The sequence below is a fragment of the Rhinatrema bivittatum genome, chromosome 13, assembly GCF_901001135.1.
Source record: "Rhinatrema bivittatum chromosome 13, aRhiBiv1.1, whole genome shotgun sequence".
Taxonomy (NCBI): domain Eukaryota; kingdom Metazoa; phylum Chordata; class Amphibia; order Gymnophiona; family Rhinatrematidae; genus Rhinatrema; species Rhinatrema bivittatum.
Window position 1 is genome coordinate 10,054,898 of NC_042627.1, and position 27,920 is coordinate 10,082,817.

General features: G+C 41.8%; 1 protein-coding gene across 6 annotated transcripts in view; it reads right to left on the bottom strand.

Annotated features, from left to right (window-relative positions):
• LOC115074782 (signal peptidase complex catalytic subunit SEC11A) overlaps positions 1–27,920 on the bottom strand; it is a 189,323-nt gene that overhangs the window by 79,027 nt on the left and 82,376 nt on the right. For all 6 annotated transcript variants that reach the window (XM_029574595.1, XM_029574592.1, XM_029574596.1 and 3 more), the window contains 2 exons: positions 25,471–25,630; positions 1,555–1,863 (listed from right to left, as the gene is read on the bottom strand). In XM_029574595.1, coding sequence (XP_029430455.1) covers positions 1,555–1,863; positions 25,471–25,630 — 469 coding nt within the window. The remainder of the gene's footprint in view (positions 1–1,554; positions 1,864–25,470; positions 25,631–27,920) is intronic.

The window sequence follows — 27,920 nt, forward strand, 5'->3', positions numbered from 1 at the left end:
CTCCTTCCTCCTCCTCCAGAACCCCATCCACATCCCCTCACTGACTTCTCCATCTGGTTCCCTCACTCTCTCTAGTACTCCTTTCCCTGCTCGGCAGCCCCCTCTCACTCTTTCCACCGGTCTACCCACCTTCCCTGTCCAGCAGCCCCCCCCCATCTCTCTTCTTCTCTAGTTCTTTCTTTCCTGTGCAGTAGCTACCTCTCAACTCTTTATCCCCCGGTCTCCTCCTTCCCTGCCCAGCGGCTCCACCCTTTCTTCCCCTCTCTTGCGCGCCCCTGGTTCTCAACCCCTCTCCACCAGCATCAACAGTTTCTCTTTTACTCCTCTAGTCCCCATTCCTTTCTTACTAGAGGAGTCTCTTTCAGCAAACAAGGAGGTGAGGAAGGCTGATCAGTCTAATAGTTCTCTTCTGCTCCTCGAACTGAGTGGGATGCCCTGCACAATAACAAAGACGAGGGTCATCAAGCACATGCTCAGCAAAGGCATGTGAAAAGCTCTAGAAGTTTTTAAGATGAGAGTTCCACTCCCAGGCTCTGTCAATGACATCATCCACTTTTGGGACTGTTACTCTGCTTGTCCTCAGAAAATCAGTTCTTCAGGCTGTCTCTCGAGGGCAGTTTCTTACAGCTGGACTTAGAATTCACTGCAAAGTAGATATTTAGAGTCTGTCCTTCCAGGATCGAACAACTCTGGGCAACATCTTTGCTGAATACTATAGCAGCCAGCATCATTAGTTTGATCATTTGAATATGGTATTTTTGGAAGATCAAACAAAATAAAAAGTAAAACGTTCTAATATAAACATTAGAACCTAGCAAACAAACATCAATATACAAATACAATAAAATCACATAATCACAGAAACAGTTTCCCAACAGAAAAGCTAAAATAAGTGGTCCCAAAGAATGACTACTTTTGTAATGGTCAGCAATGAACATCTTTTATGAACATTTGGAAATAAACTTGGAACTGGTGGTCTGCTTCTCTGCCAGGATAAGAAAAATTAGCATTACAAAATCAAAAGGTAGAAGAAATTTTTCTTCAAAGAAATGTCAAAGAGATAAACAGCTCATACGTCTGCTTAATGCCCCAGTCCAGCTGAAAAACGGAGAAGAAAAAAACATCGAAAAGGCAAGAAAGTTAACTAAAATGCTGAAAACCCAACCATGCAATTACATTGGGGAAATGAAGAAACTTATTTAACTGAATGGCTAGAGAAACGAATACAAACTGAGGCAGCTGTGGAGGCTGCAGAACATGCTTGACTGGGATGGTTTAAAATACAAAACAGGTGTTTGGCCACAAGTCTTCACTACAAAACCGTACATGTTCTGCTCTGTGCCATGCATAGTCATGTAACCCAGTTGCATGATAGATGACTTGCTTACCTTCACAGAAGTAGAATTTGGCTAAAATTAAGATTATGGATTCCTCTGGTCAGAATCTTTCAGTTTTGTCTTGCCAATAATATTAGACAGCTAATGAAAAAGAGTAAAGCTGAGACAAACTCTTCCTAAAATGGAATCTGAAATAGAAAGCAGAGGCTCTCCTTACCTTTCCATGGCTTTTCTTCATATGAAAAATGTATGTTTCACGATCCGGAATCCACTCCATGCATTCTGCACATGTCCAGCCAGCTGCTTTCAGCCTGGATTTCAGCTCTGGTGCTTTCTGTTCACTTGAGGTGTTGTTCTTCACGGTGGCAGAAGCAGTGCGTGATGTGCTATTAGCTGTTAGTTGCTCAGATGAAGTTGTGGTGGCTGTAGGCATGGCGCTGGCAGAAGCCTGGTTATTAGAAGCTGCGTCTAGTTTCTGCCGCGGGCTTGTGGGATCCTCTGGATTCTTTGGGACCCCATGCACACTCTGAAGAGCAATAATAAAATAATTAGACTTAGGGATTTGAAATATCATCTTATGGTTCCCTCTGCTAGCATCTGGTCCTAGTATCCTGTTTGAGAAAAGCATCTAAATCTGAAACAGTTTATTTTGAAATGGATTAGGGAAATCAGATAACCTGCTCACTGTCTTTAATACAGAACTGAAATCTTTGTAGGTGATGATAAATTACACTGGACCAACATAGAAAGAGGTTGCAGTACATGAACGACTGAGATCATATAAGTTCCATCTTCAACATCTTTTTGTATCTGTCCAATGTAAATTATCACATCTCCCTAAAAATCAATTTTTCTTAAGGACTATTATGGTTACTTAACAGGAGGCAGGTGGTACCTTATAGACTAACCAATTTATTGAAATATGAGCTTTTGAGCACAGAATCCACTTCATCAGATAGTTACTTGAAATCTAATGAACAGATATGAAAAACTTGAGTCTCCCTGAAATTCCAGTCTCATTTTTAGTCTCCTCACTAGGTAAAACAAGGCACCTACAAAATCAACTTTGGCCATATTTGTTTTTCTTTTATCGCTGGCTATCTAATCCAATCAGTACATTCATGTCCATATTTCCAAGAATTGTTAGAAAATTACTATACATTTTAAGGCGCCAATTTAAATATGGACATAAACGTAGTTCTTACATTTCCACATATTTGTAGATTTTCATTCCATCAAACAGATGGAGAAACAAGTTCTTACTGACTAAACAGCAAGGATGAGAGTAGGCAGTCAGGGGTTTGCAGACTACACAGAATACAGTAGGGACAATCTTGATCCCTAGAAGGATTGATTGGGGGGAAAAATGCTCCACGATTAAAGTGATTAAAAAAAAGAAAACTATAGAAACTTTCCCTGTGGTGAGAGAAAACAGTTTAATCACCACTGCTTTGTACTCTTGAAACTCAGAGAAAGACATGCAGTGCCATGGATATTGATAACATTGTAAATATTTCATTATTAATATCAGGGCCTCTTGCGTTCTGTAAATATACAAATGCAGAATAAGTCTATTGTTGCAAAACTTATCCTTTTCTACATTTTAAAATGATTACAAATCCACCATTTTTACACATCTGGCTTAGTTTTAAAAATTCTACAATACTTAATAATGTGAGAATGTGATCTTTATTACTAAATGACTGAACCTTTTGATTTAAATAGTATTTTAAATGGCTCCCTTCATCCCATCTAAACTGGTATAGTAGAGAGACAACTGAGAAGGGACCTGATAGAGATTTATAAAATCATGACTGAGGTGCAACAGGTAAATAATATACGGTTATTTATCCTTTCAAGTAACACTAAAACAAGGGGACACACCATAAAACTAAACCAGCAGATTCAAAACAAATCGTAGAAAGTACTTTTTCACTCAGTACATTATCGAGCTGCAGAATCTGTTGCCAGAGGACATGATCAAGGCGACTAGCATAGCGGGGTTTAAAAGATTTCAACAAGTTACTGGAGGAAAAGTCTATAACGGTCACTATCTCTGGGAGTAACAGGAATGAGATCTACTTTATGGGATCTGTCAGGTACTTGCGACCTGTGAGAGACAGGATTCTGGGATTGATGGTCCTTGGTCAGACATAGCATGGCAATTCTTACGTTCTTATGTTCTAACAATGCATAGGTTATACAATTGTAATATTTTGAAAAGGAATGCATACTGGTTAGTAACAAAACCCAAATTAGTTATTATTTGGATCTTCTGCCTGCCATTTTAAATAGAAAATTCACCCAAAGTGTGGTACAACATGAAAATGCTAGAATACAATCAGATCAGTAGCAGGTAGCAATTCTAATCTGAACAACAAGGACTAACCTTGAAATAAATAGGAGTTAATGACTAAAATTAAAATAATTTAGCAGTAATGACCAAACTTAGTATATTTATTTATTTGGAAGACTGGGGGAAAATGGGTGAGGTGGGACCACAGTGGGCCAAGTTAAAAGGAGCTATGGCAAAGGCAACTAATTTATAGGTTAGAAAAGTAAACAAGAGTAAGAGGAAAAAGAAACCGATCTAGTTCTCTAAGGAGGTGGCTGAAAAAGTAAAAGCAAAAAGAACAGTGTTCAAATAGCATAAAGGATCCCCAATAAAAGAACACAGGGAAGAATATCTGTCAAAAGGGAGGGAGATGCAGAAAGAAATCAGGAAAGTAAAAGGTCAAGCAGAAGAAAGGATGTCCAAAGAGGTAAAGCGAGGAGAGAAAATATTTTTCAGATATATCAATGAAAGAAAGGAGGTCAGACGTGGTATAATGAAATTGAAAGGTGACAAAGATCAATGTGTAGAGAATGACAAAGAAACGGCAGAAATATTAAACAAATACTTCAGTTTGGTAGGCACGAAAGAAAACCCTGGAGAATGACAGTTGTTGGTTAATAAGACCATAGATGGGCATGAAATAGACAAAAATTCATTTAGAGAAGAGAATGTATGGGAAGAGCTAGGCAAACTGAATATGGACAAGGCCACGGGGGCAGATGAGATACACCCCAGGATACTGAGAGAGTTCAGAGGTGTTCTAGTGGGTCCGTTGAAGGACCTGTTCAATAGATCACTGGAAACTGGAGTGGTGCCACGGGACTGGAGAAGAACGGTAGCGGTCCTGCTTCATAAGAGTAATAGCAGAGAGGAGGCTGGAAACTACAGACCAGTTAGTCTCACCATGGTGGTAGGAAAATTAATGGAGACTCTGCTGAAGGAAAGGATAGTGAACTATCTACAATCTGGTGGGTTGCTGACCCGAGGCAGCATGGATTCATCAGGAGAAGGTCCTGTCAGACAAATCAGATTGATATTTTTGATTGGGTGACTAGAGAATTGGATTGAGGACGAGCACTCAATGTGATCTACTTGGATTTTAGCAAAGCTTTTGATATGGTCTTACACAGGAGGCTTGTGAATAAAATGAGAAGATTGGAAGTGAGTGCCAAGGTAGTGGCGTGGATTACAAACTTAATGACTGATAGGAGACAGTGTGTAATGGTAAATGAAACCTACTCTGAAGAGAAAACCATGTTAAGTGGAGTGCCACAGGATTCAGTTTTGGGACTGGTTCTGTCCAATATCTTTGTGAGCGATATTGAGAAAGGAATAAAAGGTCAAATTTGTCTATTTGCGGATAATACTAAGATCCACAATAGAGTGGACATACCTGAAGGAGTAGAGAGAATGAAAAGGGATCTAAGAAAGCTGGAAGAGTAGTTAAAGACCTGGCAACTGCGATTCAGTGCCAATAAGTGCAGAGTTGTGCATCTGGGGTGTGGTACTACAAAAGAGCTGTATGTGATGGGGAGTGAAAAATTGATATGCATGGACCAAGAGAGGGATCTTAGGGTAATAAGTGTCTGGAGATCTGAAAATGGCAAAGCAATGTGACAAGGTGATAGCTAAAGACATACAAATGCTGGGCTGCATAGAAAGAAGATTAACCAGTAAGAAGAAGGAGGTGATAATACTCTTGTACAGGTCCTTGGTGAGGCCTCACTTGGAATACTGTGTTCAATTCTGGAGTTCATATCTCAAGAGGGACAAAGTAAGGATGGAGGCGGTCCAGAGAAGAGCAACCAAAATGGTATGGGATCTGCATGAGAAGAGGCTGAAGGATCTGAATAGGTATTCCCTGGAAGGGAGGCGGTGCAAGAGAGATTTGATACAGACCTTTAGATACCTGAAAGGTTTTAGTGATAGATATTCAACAAATCTTTTCCATTGGAAAGAAATCAGTAGAATTAGGGGTCACGAAATAAAACTCCAGGAAGGATGACTCAGAACCAACATCAGGAGAGGGTAGTGAATGCTTGGAATGCCCTTCCGGAGAATGAGAAGGTGAAGACGAAAACTGTGAAAGAATTCAAAGGGGCATTGGATAAACACTGAGGATCCCTAAAAGCTAGAGGATGGAAATGAAGAAAAGAATGCATGAGGTTAACTTGCAGGTGTGGCGGTTACTACCCTTGACCGATAAGCCTTCATACTCTTGATACAACCCCAACACAGCTCTCTGCTTAAATGGCAGGGGGAAAAGGAAATTAGATTTTGAACAGCAACCCATTCTTAATTATTAGGTGTTCTATTTGTCATCTGTTTTGAAATAAGCTTTTCATTAGTATGGTTTCCTCACTTATGATTGATTTATATTTGATTTTGTTTTATGAGGAATGTTGATATTTCTGTTTTTACATAATAGCACTGCATATAACTGGTTTTTAGGGTTTCCAGTCCACTTTTTTGTCTGCACCTTACTATTTATACTTTATGGCCTGCATATATAACTGAGGTGAGGTACATGTTGGCTTAAAGGTTTTTCCGATTGGCTGGGATCCATGACTGAAGGGACTCCTTGAGTGCTAAAAATGATGGCACTTAAAGCCTGCTAGATACTGAAATGCCTTGCAGCAAGTGATGGAGATTTGATGTCCGTGTGAAGGACATGCCACGCCATGCCCCACCCTGCCCTCCAGCCCTCGCTGTGCTCGATAACTTGTAATGTGGTGCCTGCACAAAAAAGTTTGCCTACCCTTGGTTTAGAGGATACCTTTTTTCCAGCCCGTAATTTCTGCTCTTCCAATAAGTGGCTATGGGGTGAGGAGGCTGGAGCCCCCTAGGGAGATCTCCCTTCTCTCTTTTGCTGCTACTGGTGGGATTCGGCAGGCTCTTCTGGCCTTCAGTGGCAGTAACATGGGTGAGGAGCAGGGCTAGAGGAGCCCTGTTCTCAGCTCTGTTTACTGCATGTGCAATGATCTTCACCAGAGCTTAATTTGTGGGGGAATGGCTTGGAAAACACTTCCATCACTTCTTTTCAAACTTAAAGAGACAGAGAAGCAGGGGTGATCTGCTCCAGCCCCTCCTCTTCAGACAGTCTGCAGGGAAGAGGGGAGGGGCTTGGCCTGGAGAAGACATCAGAGAACAGTAACTCTGCTCCCTATATCAGCCCCTTCCCTCCTGTTCTGTAGGGATTTATTTTGTTATTTATTTTAGATTTTTATATTCCGCTTTTCAGCACTTCAAAGCGGATTACATTCAGGTACTGTAGGTATTTCTCGATCCCCAGAGGGCTTCCAATCTAATTTTGTACCTGAGGCAAAGGAGGGTAAAGTGACTTGCCCAAGGTTATAAGGAGCGACAGTAGGATACTGAAGCAGACACAAGTACAAAAGAGGCGGATTAGCAAACGTTTAAAACGTACGAGCAGCATTGCCAGTTGTCAAGGCTTCTATTCTGGCCTTGATGATTTAAATCGCTGTAGTTCATAAATTTCAAACCTGGGCTAATTCAACCTCTTTTTGTGTAACCCAGGGCTTAATTTCTGACAGAACCACCCAGAATGGCCTTCTGCCACCATTTTTCCTGTATTCATGGCGGCAGAAAAGAGGCAGCAGTGGAAATCCGTTCTGGCTCTTCTGCAGAAAGGTAGAGCTGCTGGTGGCAGGAACCACTGCTGGTTCCCCAGGGCCCAGAGGAAGCAGAGCAGACGGAGCTGCTCACTCTGAAATGGGAACAACCACATGGCCTTGATTTTTGTGCAATCTGCTGGCACAAGTGAGGAGACCATGAAGGGGAATGGCCAAGATCAAAGAGAGAGGAGATGAAAGCCTGTTAGCCTCAGTGCTTCTGCTGCTACTGGATGTTAGGGGCGTACACAGGAAAAAAAACATTATTTAGTTTTATATGTTGTTTCATATGTATTATTTTTAATTTTTTTTCAGTATTTTTTTTTGTTTGCTTCGTTTTTGGTTTCAGAAAATTGTGCATGCTATTTTACGAAACCTAAAAAAATCAGTCTCACAGAACCTGGAGTCTCTGAAGAGCCCCTGTTCCACCCCCCCCCCCCCCCCACTGGCTATGGAGGCAGCTGTTTCCCCAGAAAAGGGTAATTGTTAAAATAAAAAACAAAACAGTTAAAGGCCCTGCCCCTAACCCCAGTCCCTCTCCTTTGTTAAAAAATATTCACTCACCTGGGACCCTCCTAATCCACAGAGGTTCTCTGGAAACTCCCAGGTTGGGTTGTTTGTTGGGGAGTATCTGTGTGAACTATTTGCAAATAATGGGGTAGATTTTAAATGGGTTACGCGCATAAGTTTATGTAGTTTCATAAGTACATAAGTTTATGTAGTTTCAAATGAATGCACATCCCTACTGGATGTGTTCGCATTTGTGTTTGAGTGTTTAGGCAAGAATTGCCAATGGCCCTAATCCTTCCTCTTTAAACAGGTCACACCCAGGCTTGGTTCCACTCTCCCCCCTCTCACTTCCTACCCCCCTCCACAGGTGAGGTGAAAGAGGCTATTTTAACAAAAACAAATCCTTCAAAAATTGGAATAAGGATTCATCTGAAGAAAATAGGAATAAGCGTAAGCACTGTCAAGTTAAGTGTAGCCTTCCCAGACATCTAATGCTACCTAATCAAGTCTTTTAACCCTAATCATGGGTTATCTCACTGTTTTTCCTATTAGGATTTTTTCAACTGTACCTTAATTTTTGAGCTCTTTCATCTTTTGTATTTATACTGTACTCACACTTCATTTACTCTATCTCTTTTATATTTATTTTCTATATAATATTTATTACCATATTACTATGTTTAATTGGTTATCTATTCTATTTGTTCCATCATTATTGTTGTTGTTCTATTGTTACCTGTTTTATTGTTCAACTGTTCTATGTAAAGCCCACTACTCTTTTTGGGCATTTAAAAGTTGTATGTGAACCGGATTGATTTGTAGTTCCTACAAGAACTTCGGTCTATAAAAATTAAAAATAAATAAATAAATAAATAAATAAAACACTGATAAGACAGGTTAATAGACAATTTGAAATGAAGTTGGCCATAGAGGCAAAAACTCATTAAAAATGTTGTAAATATATCTGAATCACGAAACCTGCGAGGGAGTTGGCTTGACCGTTAGATGACCGAGAGGTTAAAGGGGCTCTTAGGGAAGATAAGGCCATTGCGGAAAAACTAAATTCATTCTTTGCTAATGAGGATGTTGGGGAGATACTGGTTACGGAGATGGTTTTCAAGGGTCATGAGTCAGATGAACTGAACCAAATCACTGTGAACATGGAAAATGGCCAGACTGACAAACTAAAGAGTAACAAATCACCTGGACCAGATGATATGCACCCCAGGGTTCTGAAGGAACTAAAATATGAAATTTCAGATCTATTAGTAAAAATGTTTAACCTATCATTAAACTCATCCATTGTACCTGAAGACTAGAGGATGGCCAATGTAACCCCAATATTTAAAATGGGCTCCAGGGGTGATCTGGGAAATTATAGACTGGTGAGCCTGACTTTGTGTCAGGAAAAACAGTGGAAACTATTCTAAAGACCAAAATCACAGAGCATATAAAAAGACATGGTTTAATGGAACACAGCCAGCATGGATGTACCCAAGGCAAGTCTTGCCTCACAAATTTACTTCATTTTTTTGAAATGGTTATTAAACAAATGGCCAAAAGTGAACCGGTAGATGTAGTGTATTTGGATTTTCAGAAGGCGTTTGACAAAGTCCCTCATGAGAGGCTTCTAAGGAAACTAAAAAGTCATGGGATAGAAGGCAATGTCCTTTCGTGGATTACAAAACTGGTTAAAAGACAGGAAACAGAGGGTAGAATTAAATGTTTCATTTTCTCAGTAGAAAAAGGTAAACAGTGAAGTGCCTCATGGATCTGTACTTGGACCAATGCTTTTCAATATATATATATATATATATATATATATATATATATATAAAAGATCTGGAAAGGGATACTACAAGTGAGATGAGCAAATTTCAGATAATACAAAATTATTCAGAGTAGTTAAATCACATGTGGATTGTGATAAATTGCAGGAGGACCTTGCAAGACTGGAAGATTGGGCATCTAATGTGGACAAGTGCAAGGTGATGCATATAAAGAAAAACAACCCATGCTATAGTTGCATGATGTTAGGTTCCATATTAGGAGCTACCACCCAGGAAAAAGATCTAGATGTCATAGTGAATAATACATTGAAATCATTGGTTCAGTGTGTTGCGGCAGTCAAAAAAAGCAAACAATGTTAGGAATTATTAGAAAGATAATGGTGAATAAAATGGAAAATGTCATAATGCCTCTGTATCACTCCATGGTGAGATGGCACCTTGAGTACTGGTTGCCACATCTCAAAAAAGATATAATTACTCTGTAGAAGGTACAGACAAGGGCGACCAAAATAATAAAGAGGATGGAACGGCTTCCCTCCGAGGAAAGGCTAAAGTGCTTAGGGCTGATCAGCTTGGAGAAGAGATGGCTGAGGATAGAGGTCTATAAAATCATGAGAGATCTAGAAATGGTAAATATGAATCAGTTATTTACTCTTTCAGATAATAGAAGGACTAGGGGGCATTCTATGAAGTTAGCAAGTAGCACATTTAAACTAATTGGAGAAAATTCTTTCACTCAATGTACAATTAAGCTCTGGAATTTGTTGCCAGAGGATGTGGTAAGGGCAGTTAGTATAGCTGGGTTTAAAAAAAGTTTGGATAAGTGCCTGGAGAAAAAGTCCATGAACTGCTATTAATGAAGCTGACTTAGAGAATCGCCACTGCTATTATTGGCATTAGTAATATGGGATCTACTTAATGTTTTGGTACTTGCCAGGTACTTGTAACCTGGATTGGCCACTGCTGGAAACAGGATGCTGGGCTTGATGGACCCTTGGTGTGACCTAGTATGGAAATTCTTATGTTCTGTTCCCCTTCCTTTGTCTATAAATTAAGCCATGATTTTAACTGATTAAATAGCAATATATAGACATATTTTGCCAAAGCAATCATGTTAGTAATCTGCCATAGATTTCTAAAATTGGGACTTCAGAATATTGTGCGTCATATTGTAGGTTATCCCAAGACTTACAGAAAACTAGGGGCCTTGTTTATTATCACTTTAAATATTAGTGCTATATATTTTAGGTATCATTTTTTAAATATGTTTTATATACATTTTCAGGACTCACTTGCCAAGAACAAAATGCACATGCCATAAACTCCCATCTTCGCCTCTCTTCTTTACCCTCTCCCCACTGCAGCTCTCTCTTTCCTTCTCTCTCCACCCCCCCATATTCTCATCTTCTTCTGCCATCCCGATAGACCTCAACCTTCTCCTTTTCTTTTCCTGCTCAGTGCTTTACTCTCCTCTCAGGTCCCAGCATCTCTCTTCCTGAACCCCTAGGGCTGTAGACACTTCTGCTGCCTCCCTCTGCTTTGAACTTCTGTGTTATACACAGATTGGGGATGAAGTTGCTTCTATCCTCTCCCCAACTCCTAGGTCCAACCAGCTTAAAAAATAAACTTGTTCCTGTGGGAAGCAAGCGAATACATTTTTGAAACCCTGTAAATTTGATTGAGTTTTTCAAACAAAGCTCAGAACAGCACAGTACTATATCATACTAATTTGTACACATTTGTTCCACAGTGTTGTGCTCAGTAGAATACATGAGGCAATAAATCAATATAAAAACCCATTCGTCTTTTTCTTTAGTCATCCAGGCAGCCTACTCATCTCCATATTTCTCCAGTCAAAAATATTAAAGATGATTGATCTAGTCTGCCCTCCAAACATCTCTTGATCATTGCTACATGCTTTTAGGGATAGACTCCAATTTTCTTGATGTTTGTGATCAAGATCTTATCTACTGTAAGTGTTTCCCTGAAAGTCTGTCCATATCCTGATGAGCTAACTGTTCAAAAGGCACAACATTTTGCTATTATTGCAAATTTGGCGGCAACTAGCAATGATGAAGTTTCCATAAAAATACTGTACAATAGATCATTAATAAGTAGTATGTGATGTTGCTCATTAATTCTAATTGTGAAAAAGATATGATAGCCCTACCCACCAAAACAAGTAAAATACACATTGGAGTGGCAGAAAACCAGTTAAGTGTGGCAGATGCTTCCATTACTATAAAACACACCAACAGCCACAAGAGATTTTGTAGGCAAAGGACATCAGAACCGCTTACAAGTCTCAACGGAAACTCAGCCTATATTCTCTACTGGGATCAATCATTTACCCCCTCATTGCAGAATTTTTTAAAAAATTATATTCAACTGATGTCTACAAACTATGAGTAAAGCCCCAAAGGTGAGACAAAATAGGCACATATTCAACAAAACCCAATGGTCAAAGTAAAAACTAAGTCTTCTTGCAGGCAAAAAATGTGACATAGATGCTAGATTACAATCCAGATGTTTCTGACCCAGATTGATCATTTTATGTGCCTATTTTCTCACATAATGATTTACTTTTTTTGGCACTACTCACAGTTTGCAGACACCTGTTGTATAGAACATAAAAAAATATTCTCCAGTACAGGGGTAAATGATTGATCTCCATAGGGCACACAGGCTGTATTTCAACAGAGCCTTGAAAGCAGTTCTTATAGCTTACTAAAATTCTTGTGGCTGTTGGTGAGTTTTATAGTATTGAAGCATCCAAAGTATTTAACTGATTTTCTGCCACTCCTTTTTGTATTTTAGTTGACCATTAATTCTATACATTCAAGTGAACTAACGTGGTCATCAATCACACTACTTTAATAAACTGACATCTCTGCAGCTATTTATTCCAAAACCAAATACCATTTGCTACTGGAAAGATAGTCACCTCAGCTTTACAAAGGTGCGGTCACTAACAGGACAAATAACTCCAGTGAAATTGAATTGAATTTTCTCTATTCTGCCTTTCGTGGCTGGACAGCCACTTCAAAGTGGATTTCAGTGTGTAAAATTTTGGGTTACATTACAAAGGGATCATTTTACAGTGAGGTAGGCAATATTACAGTGAAGTGCATTACAGTGAGGTAGATTAGATCAAAATTAGGAATATTACATTAGACATGTTACATTAGAAGTAGATCAGCAAGGTACATTAGCGTGAGGTAAATCAGGTCAAAATTAATGTTACATTAAAGACATTATGTCAACATCTTTGAATAGTTTTTGAATGTTACAATTTCTTTGTGAGTAGAAGGCGCTGATCAAGAAGATAAGATTACAGAGAGCTTCAATCTGTTGACTAAATAGCCATGTTTTTAGTTGGTGCTGGAAATCTAAGTAGTGAATAATTCCCTGTAGTTGGTAGGAAAGTGCATTCCGTAGGTCAAGTGCTGCACCTCTGGAGGCTCAGGACCTAGATTTTTTCAGTCGGATATTTTGAAGTTGCAGGGCTGCTAGTTGTTGATTTGAGGGAAGGTTTTTTTTGTTCCGCAATACCTTTTTAGTCAGGTACAAGGGGCCACTTTTTCAGTGGCTTGAATGTGAGTGATAGGATCTTAAATTTGATGTAAAGTGAAAAGGGAAGCCAGTGTAAGTACTAGGAGGAGGAAAGCATGTTCCCATTTTCTTCTGCCCATACTTGTTCTGGCAGCAGCATTTTGTAGTACCTGTAGTTTGTTCATTGATTTCTTTGGTAGTCTTGTTGCAGTATAAGCATGCAAGTACTATAGCTTGTATTACTTTTTTTTTTTTAGGTCAGCTGGAATCAGAAAGGGAAGTAATTGCGTCACCATTCGAAGGCAGTTTACACTGCAATTTTTCCCTACAGATTTTACACTAACAAAGTCAATTTGACTGGCTATGGGACTTATATTATTAGTCAGCACAACGCCAGTGTTCAGTACTAAATAATCTTTTTGTACCACTAATTAGTTTACAGGGCAAATTCTGTAATTAAAAATGGATGAATCCCTTTCTATCTCTATTTTTCTTTCACAGATGTATCAGAGCCACAACTGCTTCAGGACTTGGCTTTATTAGGAATAATTGTCACTTCTCTGTACATGTCCCCTAGCTTCATTATGAACTTTGAACAAGGAATGCTGATTTCTAGCACAGTCTCATTATGTGCCATGCCTTCTTCCATGGCTTTCCCCAGAGGAAAAGGAAAAAGGGGACCCAGAAATGCTGTCAAACAGTGGTTCCCAAACCTATCCTGGAGGTCTCCCAACCAGTCAGGTTTTCAGGAAATCTATTGCCTCCAAAGCAGGCAAATCTTTATCTCATACATATTCATTGTGGGTATCCTAAAAACCTGACTGGCTGGGGATCCTGCAGGACAAGTTTGGGAACCTCTGATATAGAGGAACCCACAAATTATTAACCAAAAATATCTATAGAGGTCAGTTTCAGTACCGCCCTCCATCATAAAAGAAAGCATAGGTATCTACACAAAAGTTTCGATTCTCTGGAAAGTCCAAACAATAGTACATGCTCTCTTTGGTTGCTTTGTCCAGTCTTGGTTTCTAATGCCAACCCAAAGGTTTTCTGGGATTGGCGGTCTCATTTTCCTATTGTAAAAACCTACATATGAGTCCGAGGAGCTCACTTGGTAAGCGAATTTTGGAAGACATGGGAATAAAGGACAATGGAAAAGTCGAATGTGTTATTCTTAATACATTTGCGACTAGTTTTGAGGACTGTTCCACTTTCCTTAGGATCAGTACAGAAGGAAGTGGGCACTAATGTATTCAGTTAGTCCAATAAAAAGGGATCACCTATAATTTGTTGCCCTTTCTTTCTTTCTATTTAAAAGCAAGTTTGGTTACCGTAAACGGTGTTTCCATAGATAGCAGGACGAATTAGCCATGCTGTCATGGAAACTGTCAATCAGGCCCGGGAGGAGGAGCTTCAAAGTAGATTTCAGAGGTTTGTCTCTGAGGCTGCGTGTGAGTTCCCACACAGGAAAGCAGAATCTCCTCAATCTGTAATAAAGCAAGCGTAAGAAGGATACAAGAATAAAAAGAGTCGACTGTACAGAGAGGTGGGCGGGTCAGCAAGGCTAATTCATCCTGCTATCTACGGAAACACCGTTTACGGTAAGCAAACTTGCTTTTTCCCCGTAGCTAGCAGAGCTGAATTAGCCATGCTGTCATTTGAGTCCTAAGCTCCCGATCACACTGTGATTGGAAGTTACATTGGTTTCTTAAGCGTGATCTAGCCAGGTGGCAGTCGACTGTGTTCTTTTAGTGCTTCAGTGAATGTAGAATCGCATGTCCCAACTTAGCATCTTTGGTTGCGTGCTGGTCCAGGCAGTAGTGGGATGTGAATGTGTGAAGGGATGACCATGTAGCCGCTTTGCATATGTCCAATGGTTGGACATGTCTGAGGTTCGCTACTGAGGTGGCCACCGCTCTCACTTGGTGAGCCCTGGGAGGAGTAGCCAGGAGAGAATTCTGTTTCTGGTGGCAATACTAGATACATTGAGCAATCCAGCTGGAAATAGTACGTTTTGCCACTGGTAAACCAGGGGCATTTGGATTGAAGGAAAAAAATAACTGCAATATCCTCGAAGAGGAAGTGGTCCGTTGCTTGTAAAAGGCTAATGCTCTTTTGCAGTCCTATGTGTGCAAGAGTTTTTCTCTGTCATTATGATGCGGCTTAGGACAAAAAGCAGGTAGTTCTATTGAATGATTCAGGTGAAATTGTGAGACCACCTTTGGCAAGAAGGATGGATGAGTCCTGAGGATCACCTTGTGATGGTGGAACTGGAGGCAAGGGCTATAGTAAACTAGAGCCTGTAACTCACTGACTCTGCGAGCTGAAGTGATTGCTACTAGGAAGATGACCTTCCACGTAAGGTATTTAAGGTGAGCAGAGTCCATGTGTTCGAATGGAAAAAGCATAAGCTGCTCAAAGACGAGATTCAGATCCAATGCCACCAGCAGTTTAGAGATAAGCGGCCTTAAATGTGTGAGGCCTCTAATGAAACGAGATATTGTTGGGTGTACGGAGATCGGTTGCCCTTGATGTGGTCTTTGGAAGGCTGCGATGGCACTGAGTTGGACTCTGACCAACGTGTGGCAAGGCCAGCCATATATAATGTGTGAAGGTAGTTCAATAAGAGTTCAGGGGGACAGAGTAATGGATTGATGCTTTCTGAACCGCACCAATTGGAATACCTTTTCCACTTGAAAGAATAATTCCTCCTGGTCGAAGGCTTCCGGGATGCTATGAGGACTTCTTGTACCTCGCACGATAGTCCCTGTTCAGCTAGGAGGACCCGTTCAATCTCCATGCTGTTAGGTGGAGGCAGGAATGCATTGGGTGTAGAAGGATTCCCTCGTCTTGAGACAGGAGGTCTTCTTGATTGGGAAATAGGATTGGGTTGTCTATGGAAAGTTGCAGGAGGTGTGTGTACCACGGTTGCCTTGGCCTTATGGGCGCAATGAGAATGAGTTGTGCTCCATCCCGCATGCACTTTTGAATTGTTCTGCTTATCAGTGGTATCGGGGGAAAGGCATATAGCAGTCTCCCTCTCCACGGAATGAGGAATGTGTCCTGTGCTGTCCTTAGACTGCTGGGCCATATTAAACCGAAGTGTGCGACCTTTCTGCTGAGTTTCGTAGCGAACAGATCTATGGTTGGAACCCCCCATGTTGCAAAAATCTGTTGCATCACCTGTGGATGAAGAGACCATTCATAGGGATGAAACATCCGACTTAGTTTGTCTGCTCGAGTGTTGGCCACTCCGGGTAGATATGTAGCCTGTAGTTGAAAGGAATTTTGGACTGCCCATTCTAGAATGAGGATGGCCTCTCTGCAAAGGTTCCATGAACCGGACCCTCCTTGTTTGTTTATAAAGAACACGGCCACTTGATTGTCCATGTAGACCATGACTCGTCAGCCCTTTAGGTGGGAGATAAAGGTCTGTAACGCGTATCGTATCACTCTGAGTTCCAGTAGGTTGATTTGGAAACGTTGTTTGGCCAAGTACCGCAGGCCTTGTGTCTCCAGGTGGTCGAAGTGCGCCCTCCAGCCCTTGCGTGAGGCATCCATGGTTAGTACTGCACTGTGTGGGAAAAGGTTGAATGGGGCACCTTTGTTAAGTGTGGTCTTGTTCAGTCACCAGGTTAATGGTTGAGAATGTTGACGCCATTGCCACTTTAGCCCCCACCGTAGACGGCGCATGTGTAGTCTGGTACGGTGTGAATGGCTGCAGCCATGTGTCCTAACACTATTAGAACCTGGCGTGCCGAAGGTGATTGAGTGATCCGAAGTGACTGTAGAAGCTGACGTATAATGAGTTTCTTCTCTTCCGGGAGAAAAGCTCTGCTCCTGGTCGTGTCTAGCCGCATTCCTATGAATTGAATCAGTTGTGTGGGTGTGAGGTTGGACTTTTCGTAGTTTATGATCAGACCCAATTTGTTTACACAACTGATAGTGTCCTGTAGATGAACACGTAGAGTTTCCGGGTTGGAGGCTACTATTAGCCAATCATCCAGGTATGGGAATATCTTGATATCCTTCTGTCAAAGGAATGCCACCACCACCGCCATGCACTTTGTGAAAACTCTAGGTGCCGCTGAAAGTCCGAACGGCAGAACCTTGTAGTGGTAAGTGTTGTGATTTGAACTGGAAGGATAGGTAATGCCAGTAAGACTGGTGTATTGGAATATGTGTATATGCATCCTTCAGATCTATTGAACACATCCAGTCATTGTGCTGCAGCAAAGGAAGAATGGATTTGAGGGAAATCATTGTGAATTTCTCTTTGACCAGATATTTGCTCAGCTCGTGAAGATCCAGGATGGGGCGTAGATTGCCTGACTTCTTGGGAATTAGGAAATATGGCGAAACAATGTGACAAGGCGATAGCTAAAGCCAGAAGAATGCTGGGCTGCATAGAGAGAGGAATATCAAGTAAGAAAAGGGAAGTGATTATCCCCTTGTACAGGTCCTTGGTGAGGCCTCACCTGGAGTACTGTGTTCAGTTCTGGAGACCGTATCTCCAAAGAGACAAGATGGAGGCGGTCCAGAGAAGGGCGACCAAAAAGGTGGAGGGTCTTCATCAAATGACTTATGAGGAGAGATTGAAGAATCTAAATATGTACACCCTGGAGGAAAGGAGGAGCAGAGGTGATATGATACAGACTTTCAGATACTTGAAAGGTTTTAATGATCCAAAGACGACAAACCTTTTCCGTCGGAAAAAAATAAGCAGAACCAGGGGTCACGATTTGAAGCTCCAGGGAGGAAGACTCAGAACCAATGTCAGGAAGTATTTCTTCACAGAGAGGGTGGTGGATGCCTGGAACGCCCTTCAGGAGGAAGTGGTGAAGACCAAAACTGTGAAGGATTTCAAAGGGGCGTGGGATAAACAATGTGGATGCATAAAGTCTAGAGGATGTGAATGAAGAGAAGAGGCATGGGGGTGGCTTACGGGAATGACGGCTACTACCTGGAGATTAATATTCTTATTCAATAAACATACCCACGGTTAATGCGACACCAACTTCAGTTTTCCACATTTCCTCTTGCCATTGAAGCTCTATGCTTCAATGGCAAGAGGAAATGTGGAAAAAAGGATTTGCATCCACAAAAAAGCAGGGGAGTAGCTTGCTTGTTACTGCGGTCACTACCCAGAATCAATTAAGCCTGATACTTCACTTGGAATACATATCCAGTGCAGCTCACTGCTTCAACAGCAGGGGGGAATGAAGAAGAGAGGATTTATATTCAGACAACAACCAATAAGGACTGAATTGCACAGGCTGGGTAAACAAGTGTGGGAGCAGCTTGCTTATTACGGCGGTTACTACCCCTAAACAATTAGCAAGATACTTCACTTAGATGCAGCACCAGCACTGCTATCTATATTGATGGCGGGGGTGAAAGGGAAATAGAACCAAAAAGTTATTTATAAGGGCCAAGAGTAACAGCTAAGTATGAAAAAAATAAGTGCGAAAGCTTGCTGGGCAGACCGGCTGGGCCGTTTGGTCTTCTTCTGCCATCATTTCTATGTTTCTATGGGGAGTAAAACCCCATGGTTTGGGAAGAGGGGGAGACAAGATGTATCGCTCATTGACGGAAGAGGGCTGATATTTCCACGGCCAGTTGGGCTTGGCTCGATGTTATCCCCTTGGTGAATATGGATGGAAGCGGAGGCCATGTCGTAAACCGAAGTTGGTAGCCGTTTGGACTATATCCAGAACTATCGGTCGGTAGTTATCTTTTGCCACTCCTGAATATACAAGGTGATTCTTCCCGCTGTGAACTGTGGCGATGGTGGTGGTTGAGCGACTCCTAAAAAGAGGAAGGATGTTTAGGGGCAGAAGCCTGTGGTTGGCTCTGAATTCTCAGAGCTCGAGGGTGGCCCCTTCGGTTCCGTATTTGTTGCTGTGGTCCCCTTTGCAGCGGTTGGTATGGTTGAGGCTGTAAGATGCATATGGGTGGTATGGTCGCCTTTGGAATGACTGTCGCCGTGACGGAGCATAATAACGTCTGGAAGATGTAGAATAGGATTGAGGCTGCATCAGCAATTGTACTGCAACCGATTGCTCCTTCAGCTGAGCCACTGTCTCCTGGAAGCGGCTCCCGAAAAGGTTGTCCCCTTTACAAGGTAAGTTCACCAGTTTATCATGCACATCCTCTCTTATGGCACTGGCTCTTAGCCATGCCATGCGACGTGGCGCAATTGCAGAGGCCGACGCTGGTGATGACGTTTCGAACGCCTCATATACGGTGCGCAGCAAATGGTGGATTCCCTCCTCCATGTCTAGGAGAGGTTGAGGAAGAAGACAGATCAGGTGCTGGCAGGTTTTGTTTGAGCTTTTGCAAACATTAATGCAGGTACTGCACTATGTAGAACTGATGATGATTAATTCTTGCAGTTAACATAGTGGCCTGAAAGGAACGGCGAGCGAACTCATCTAAATAGCGATGGTCTCTTCCTGGAGGAGTGGCAGAATGCAATCGCATCTTTTTAGCTCTGTGCAACACCGACTCTACCACAATGGACGCGTGTGGTAACTGATTCATGGAATAGTAGGCCAACTGCTTCATTTTAAACTTGAGGTCGGTTTTCCGTGAGACTGCCGGAATAGTATACGGAGACTCCCATGTCTTTTCCAGCACACTGTCCAAAACTCTATGAGGGGGAAGGGACGTGGGCTCCGATGGCAGAACAAAGATCTTTAAAAGATCCAGGGTTTCTGCCCTAGGATCCGGTAGCTTTTGCACTTCCAGATTAAGAACAGACCTGAGTTTCTTTGGGGTATGTCAAATCCTCCGGCGGGGTTCCGCTGGCTCATCTACTGGGTCCGACTGATATCCCGTGCTGGTGTCAGGAGATGTGGGTGGAGAAGGTGGGGTAAGAGGCTGCTGAAGGATTTCCCGGGTGTTCTGCTGTTGTATTTAACCGGCCCTGGGGAAGAATGTGATTCCGAGTGGGGGGGGGGGCATACGACCCTGCCCCCGCTGCTCTCAAAACCTGGATTTTCTCGGCTCTCTGTCTGCGGGCTCTCGATGACATTTTACTGCAGTGCTTACAGGATTCCTGCCGGTAGTCTGGGCTCAGACACCGGTAACATCGGTCGTGTCCATCTGTTATGGACATTATTTTCTTGCAGGAGCAGGGCTTGAAGCCAGATGGTCTTGGCATTTTCTCTCTTTTATAACACAAAAATGAGGAAAAAACACGCTGAAAAAATGCTGAAAACTCTGATCCAAAAATCAAAGTCTGAGGAGACTGAAGCTCCGCGTGCGTTCCCGCGCGCGGAAAAAACAGACTGAAGAGATTCTGCTTTCCTGCGTGGGAACTCACGCGCAGCCTCAGAGACAAATCTCTGAAATCTACTTTGAAGCTTCGCCTCCTGGGCCTGATTGACAGTTCCCATGACAGCATGGCTAATTCAGCCCTGCTATCGACGGGAAAATAACATTTTATTTGACAAAAAAAGGCTTCAGATACATCACCTTTAATACTACAGATATATTAAAACTCCAGAACAATACAAGTCACATACATAGCACAGCTTTATACAGCATTATTATCTGAAGTCTTTTACATTTGAATGAAACATCTGAAACTCATGCACTAAACAATGCTACTAGTTTTACCATGTTAACAACTAATAATCTTCCCATCTAGGTATTTAACAAGTTATTCACATTATTCCTTTTTTCAGCTGGCAAAGAATACAGGAAGTCCTTCAGCTACCCACACAGTTACCCTATGGTGTTTTTGCTTTCTGTTATAGCCACTAACTTACTTATCTGTATTATTTCTAATAATGAATGTCATAATGATTCATCCTGAGGGCCATCACTAAGCCACTTAATCAAAATGAATTCATGGGCTACCAATAAAGGTCAGCAGTATCAATTTCTTAATATGTTTGGATAAAAGAAAACATGTTTTTTTTTTATACCCAATAAAAATAAAGAATCTGCAACAGGGATCTTGGTTTTTGTGATTCTCTCTGATTTTGTCAGTACATATACCAAAGGTTTTTTTTTTATTTTGTGACAATAAAGAAGAGAGTTGATAAATGTACTTTTTTCAGTCTTGCCCTTAAAGCAGAAATCCGTGTTTGCTAGTATACCGCAAGCTGATCAATGCATGCTCTATGTAAAATTCTGAACTGTGAGTTTTAATCTAGCATCTAAGGCCACATTTTTTTCATGCATGAAAAACGGTTTCATTTCCAACAGTATAACATGTTACCTCAAGCCACCTTTATTTCTATATATTCTCAGTAGACTAACAAGGCAGCCACACTTCTTTCCTGGGGAAATTGTTTCAAAGTATGACCACAGCTGTTCCTCTTTGGGAAAGTACAGTTTTACTTTTGTAAACCCCTTGCAACCACCATTTCAAAGCCTTTCTCTAAAAAAAAAAAAGGGAAAGTAAATAGCACTGTATGTATGCCACTTTCTGCCTTATTCTCTTTGGTCCTTGCCATGGCTCTTCACTGCAAAGCCGCATGTCTAAGACAGAGGAAGATACAAAATTGATGGCTTCCAAAATCAGTCATTTCTGTTTTAGTTCTCTTGTTCGGTAAACATTTTACACAAGTTTCAAGGTCAGGCTCAGCAACTGACATCATGAAAGGCGAGGTGATCGGTGCGTTCTGAAGCCAAACCAGACACGCAGTGCAGTCCTAGAATTGATATGCCAGCTCATCTCTAATACCTTGTTTAAAAGCAGTCTTCAGTCCCATACAGAACAGGAACGTCAGTGGACTACCTGAGAAAATGAGAAAGACAGCCACGAAACTCCCCCCCCCCTCCTAAGTGAGAGAGAGAGAGAGAGAGAGAGAAAACCACAGAAACATGATGGCAGAAAAGACCATACAGCCTATCTAGTCCACCAGTCATACCAACTGCTCAGCTCTACAATCTCTAACACTCCTTTAGAGAGCTTTTGTACTTGTCCCATGCTTTCTTCAATTCAGATAATGTCCTTGTCACCACCACCTCCTTTGGGAGGCTGTTTCATGCATCCACCACTCTCTCTGTAAAGAAATACTTCCTTAGATTACTGAAGTCTACCTGTTTTCACTCTCATCCCATTGCCTCTTCCAGAGAGAGCGGGACAACCATTTAACCTTCCTTAGCTTGAGAAAGAGAGATCTTGCCATTTGAGCCTCTCCTCCCCAGCACCAGCTTGAGAAAAACTGTTGAATTTATTGGCTGGGGAAAGGACCCTTTGCTTTGGACATGAGGTCAATACTCAGTAAGCCTGTGAACAGACAAGTTATCCGGCTAAAGTTACATTTAGCTGGGTCATTTTAAAAGCTAGCCAGCTTTACACTGGGAGTGGATAAGAGGATACCTTGCTCTTAGCTAGGGTTTTGAGATACAGAGAGGGGAACGGTTTACAAAGTGTGCGCGTGGGTCTGTGTTAGGGGTCCAACCTGGTGATGCAATGTTTTTGGAGGGGGGTTTGAGGCTAGGGCGTGCTATTGTGCAATATTAGACTGGGGTAGAGGGGAATCAGCTCACAGGCCCACATTGCTCTTGTTTTGTTTAACCAAGCAGCATCATTTAAACGGCTATATACTTTTTGAATATAGCCATTTAAGTCTTAATTTATCTGGCCAAACAAGGCCTGATAACTTTAGGACTAATCTGAGGCAGTCCTAAAGTTAGTCGGATAAAGTTGAAAATCTGCTAAAAGTTAGCCATATAATTTAGCCCTGGAACACCCCTGAAATGCCTCTTTTTTATCTTGTCAAATGAGTCAGATAATGAGCAGGAACGATCTCTAAGCATCTTTTAGATTTAGGGGCACAGCCAGCCCCCTTTTCCAGGAAAAGGAATCAGGCTGCTGAGGAAAACCTGAGCTTTTCTTTACCAGAAGAGTTTAACACCCTCAGGTCTAGGGTGGGACTGAGTCCCTCCACACGCTTGGGGATCAAGAAATACTTGGAGCAGAATCCCATCCGTTTACTCCTGGAGAACTAGGTTCATTTCCCAAGGGGTACTTTACAAGAGAGGAAAGCTCCTCTTGATGCCGAGAGGCTGCCCAAGCGCTTCTCGGTGGGCGATGTGGAGGAGTTTCCAGTAGGCAATCTCTTCTGCCGATGCTGAGAATCAACGTATCTGAGGACACTCTGGGCCAATGGTTCTTAAAACCTCCGCCTCCCCCAGACGCCAACACTGGAATCTGGTCCAAGCCCCCTGCCAGGTCTTTGCTGGGATGCAACTTTAGGCCCCTCTGTTGCCCAGGACGAGAGCGAGGAAGTAGTGTGAAGTGCTTCCTCCCTCTTCAGCACTTCACTTGCGAGCCCCCCTGATGTGAATGATGGGGAGGCCATGTTTTCTTGGGTACCAGAGGTGAATCTGTCACCTGGATCCTTAGAGACTGATGTGAGTCCTGGAACTGTGATGGGGACAAGCTTCCCCCCCCCCCCCCCCCGGGGAATGCTTTGGAAGGATTATTGGCTGCTGCCAAAACGTCCCCTCTTCTGACATTGTGCATCAACCCAATGCTGATAATTTCTAAATTCTTCCTGGTGCTTGGGGGCAGGGCCGGTTATGTTATCCTAATGTCGATACACCATGAACAGTTGGTGAAGTCCTGGTTCCTTTGTTGTCAATATCTATGACACTAATGCCCACTGGCCTGGCTAATTCTCCTGAAAAGCTTGTCCCGCTGGGAACATCACCATCTTGGGGTCATAGTCTCATAGGGGGAGCATCCAAGACACTGTGGCCCGTCCGTGGAAAAGCAAGCATCTATCACAGGGCAGGACAGCCCTAACCTGGTTGCACAGGGGGCAGGATCTAAGCCCCAGGCCTTCTGAGGTATTGTAAATGTAACATATCATCATAGCAATTTTAAAAAAGCCATTTACATGCATATAGTGCACTTACATATGAATATCCTAAGGACAATTCAATGGCATATATGTATACTGTAGCAATTTTCAAAAGCCCATTTGCACGGGTAAAGTGCATTTATACATGTAAAATCAGTTTTGTGTGTGTAAATTCCTTTCAAAATTACCCCCATAGTGAGGTGAATAAATGACTCAAAGTCTAGACAAAACACAACTGAAGCTGCCCTGAAGCACTAGGCATAACAGGGAATTGGATTCAAACAGTAACCAACAAGGGCCCTCACTTTTACAATGTGGGAAACTGATAAGTATGGGGTAACCTACAGAGCACAGCAGACACGACCATAAGCTTGCTGGGCAGACTGGATGGACCATTTAGTCCTTTTCTGCCGTCATTTCTATGTTTCTATCAATTGGTGGCTGACAAAGAAAAAAAAAAACTTAACCAGACAAAAAAAAAAAAACTAGAGGGTTTAAAAATAAGCTGCTGGGCCCTGTGCGAGCAGCTCCTGTGGCTCCGGGAAGCTTTCGCTGCACAGCTGTGAGAAAGAGATGAACTGCGGCCTGCAGGCTCCGCAGAAAAGATGAGACTAAAGGGCTTGAATGAGCTGCAGGGGAGTCACCAGGGATGCTCATGCCTAGTGGGCCATGCTCTAAGCTTCTAAAAGCTTTGATGTCACAGTTCCATACCGAGCACCATTTGATGTCACCCATGTGTGTGTGAGAACTGCCATCCTTGCTTGTCCTTGGGAAAAGCTGGTGTCTGCAGTGCCTTTGTACATACATAAAGTAGACAGAGCTCAAGGTGCGATTTACTAAGGCTTTTCTTCCATCCTGTGTCTATGGAAAAACATTCTTAATAAATGGAGCCCTTAGGTGCTGCCATGTCATGTCACTTAGAACTGAGCAGGAAAACGAGCCTTACAGAAGAGGACGAAAATGAAAAAAACAAACAAACAAAAAATAAACTAACCCCAGAAAATAAATGACACCCATTTCTTTCATGTAAGACTCAGAGCTAAGAAAATGGCAGTTTATTCTCAGAGGGTCTTAGTTTTCTTTTTAGGTTAACTGATGCTGTGAGATTGGTCTCTTATTATAAATAAAAAAGTGTTCCTGATGTCTAGGCAAAGTTGCCATGAAGAAAAGTTGCTGAAATTCTAACAATTTAACTCAGTTAAAGCTGTTTCCCCACCATTTAGTCATCAGGCAGTGGAGTGCTCCAAACTGCTGGGCAGTTCAGAATGTACAGAGAATGTTCTGTGCATGAGGTAACATTTCTACACAGGATTAAAAAAAAAAGGATGGAAAATAGCCAAAAACTGCACTCTGACTGGCCAATTTCTTACATGCATTTCAGAACATCTGAAATCAGTACTGCGGATACAATGAGCAGAAAATATCATTGGGCCGAGATCAATCCCCCAAAGCTCAAAGAAATCTGTCACAAGCTCCTGCACTTACCTTGACATGTTGCATTAGCAGTGGCTTCTGCATATACACCAGATCACATATTGGGCATTTAAACACACACACGAGCAGCTTGTTAGTATTCTGGAAAAAATGTTCATGCAGCAGCTTCTTCCTATTAAACACTGTCTCACAAGAACATTTGTAGATCAACCTGAAACAATTTACATAAAAAAACTGATATTCAAACTGTAAGCTATAATATGTAGCGACATAATAGTAATATTACTGTAGTAGTGACTATGCTCAAAGTGCTTTAAAGATATAACACACAGGCATTGTTACTCAGCAACCACTGGCACTGGTTTTGTCTATTTTGGACAAATAAAACAGGCTCAGTCAGATCAGGATTTAAATCTTTGATAGGTTCACACAGATATTACAGGCAGATGCCTTGGACCAATGGTTCTCAAATTTGGCCCACAATGCTGCCAAACACGTCTGGCTCCCAAGATATCCATCATGAATATTCATGAGACATTTGTAAACATTTGGGTCTAGGAACCATGCTAATGTGAAAATTTTGTTATCCTGGACCAGAGACTAGATTTGAAAACTATTGCCTAAGACAGCAGAGCTGTTCTTCCAATCTAAATAATAGTTACGGTTATAAAACAGACAAGCAACTGTTATTTGCTTAGGTGCAAAATATAAGAATTTACAATTAGTTAATCTTCCTAAAGTGACAAGTATTTCTAGGGTAGACCTCTTTAAAAAGTATTTGAAGGACATTTTGGGTATTCCCGAAGCATCCTTATCACAGTTAAGAGCAGGCTGATAAAAAAAAGAAAAAAAAAAAAAAGAAAATACTTCTATTAATATTTCACCTTTCATCACATTTCAAAGCAGTAGCAGTGGGAGCACTGAGAGGAGAGGATCACCTTGCTGGTGGCTGAAAGGAATCAGTAAGTTTTTTGCTTGGGACATTGTCTTTCTTAATAGTAGTGGGGCAAAGTTAACTATTTGGGAATATTATTTAGTGTGTTTGTGCTTTAAATAGGCAGTAAGGCAGTGAATAAACAAGTTGGACTGTTTGTATTTTTAAATAGTCAATAAGGCAGCTAGTAAGCAGTAGGTAGTGTGTTTATTTTTAAACGTCTGTAAGGCAGCTAGTAAGCAGAACTGAGTGTTTGTATTTAAAAACAAAACAAAACACAACTCCCCCCCCCCCCCATAAAAAAAAGGCAGCCAGAAGCTAGAAATAAGCTAGGAGCAGTGTACACCTAAGTAAAAAGGTTGAAAAGTTCAGCTCAGTTACTCACCTTGGAAAGGTGTTGAGGTAGTGTGATTTGGTTTGAACAGGCACCAAAGTTTGTTAATCAAGAGAGCAGCGAGTCACTCTGGCTGACTAACTGAAGTTAGACTTCTAGGATGTACCCAGAAAATCCTAAGGAACAGATCCCTTTTTTTCCCCACTCCCAGAAATAAGCATTGGCTTTCCCTTGGGCAAGTCACTTCATCCTCTATTGTCTCAGATACATACTTAGGGCCTTATTTACTAAGAACTTTTCCAATAATCAAGAATGCTAGAAAAGCCTTAATGGTAGTAAATCTGGCCCTTACACTGTAAGCTCTCTAGGGATAGGGAAATACCTTACAGTACCTGAATGTAATCCTCTTAGAAGTACCAGAAAGCAAAATTGCTTACCTTGTAATACGTGTTATCCCAGGACAGCAGGATGTATTCCTCACATATGGGTGACGTCACTGACGGAGCCCTATTGCAGGAAAACTTTCTGTCAAAGTTTCTAGAAACTTTTGACTGGCCCTGTGAGGCCACTGAGCATGCCCATCATGCCATGATATTCTCTGCCACTGGGGTCTCTCTTCAGTCTCATATGTAGCAATAAGCTTTAGCAAAAATAAAATAATAAAACATATCAGACCGAACTCTGCGGGGTGGGTTTCGTGAGGACTACATCCTGCTGTCCTGGGATAACACCTATTACAAGGTAAGCAATTTTGCTTTATCCCAGGACAAGCAGGATGCTAGTCCTCACATATGGGTGAATAGCAAGCTAGAGGCTGAGTCATTTTGTAGTGAAGCAACACTGAAGTATTGTTGTTGAAAATGAGACAGCCGAAGATCACAGCAGATTGGATGTAGAAGGAGTTGGGATTAAACTAGAAACAAGTTCTTTAAGACAGATTGTCCATAGGCTGAGTCTTGTCGTCCTTGTTTGTCCAAACAGTAATGAGCTGCAAAAGTGTGAAGAGAGCTCCATGTTGCTTTACATATGTCAAGAACTGGCACTGAACGATAGTGTGCTACTGATGTTGACATTGCTCTTACTGAATGTGCCTTTACTCGCCCTTGGAGAGGAAGGCCTGCTTTTTCACAGCAAAACTGTATGCAATCTGCTAACCAGTTGGATAGAGTATGTTTACCCACTGCTTTACCTGGTTTGTTTAGATCATAAGAAACAAAAAGAGTTGAGTGGATT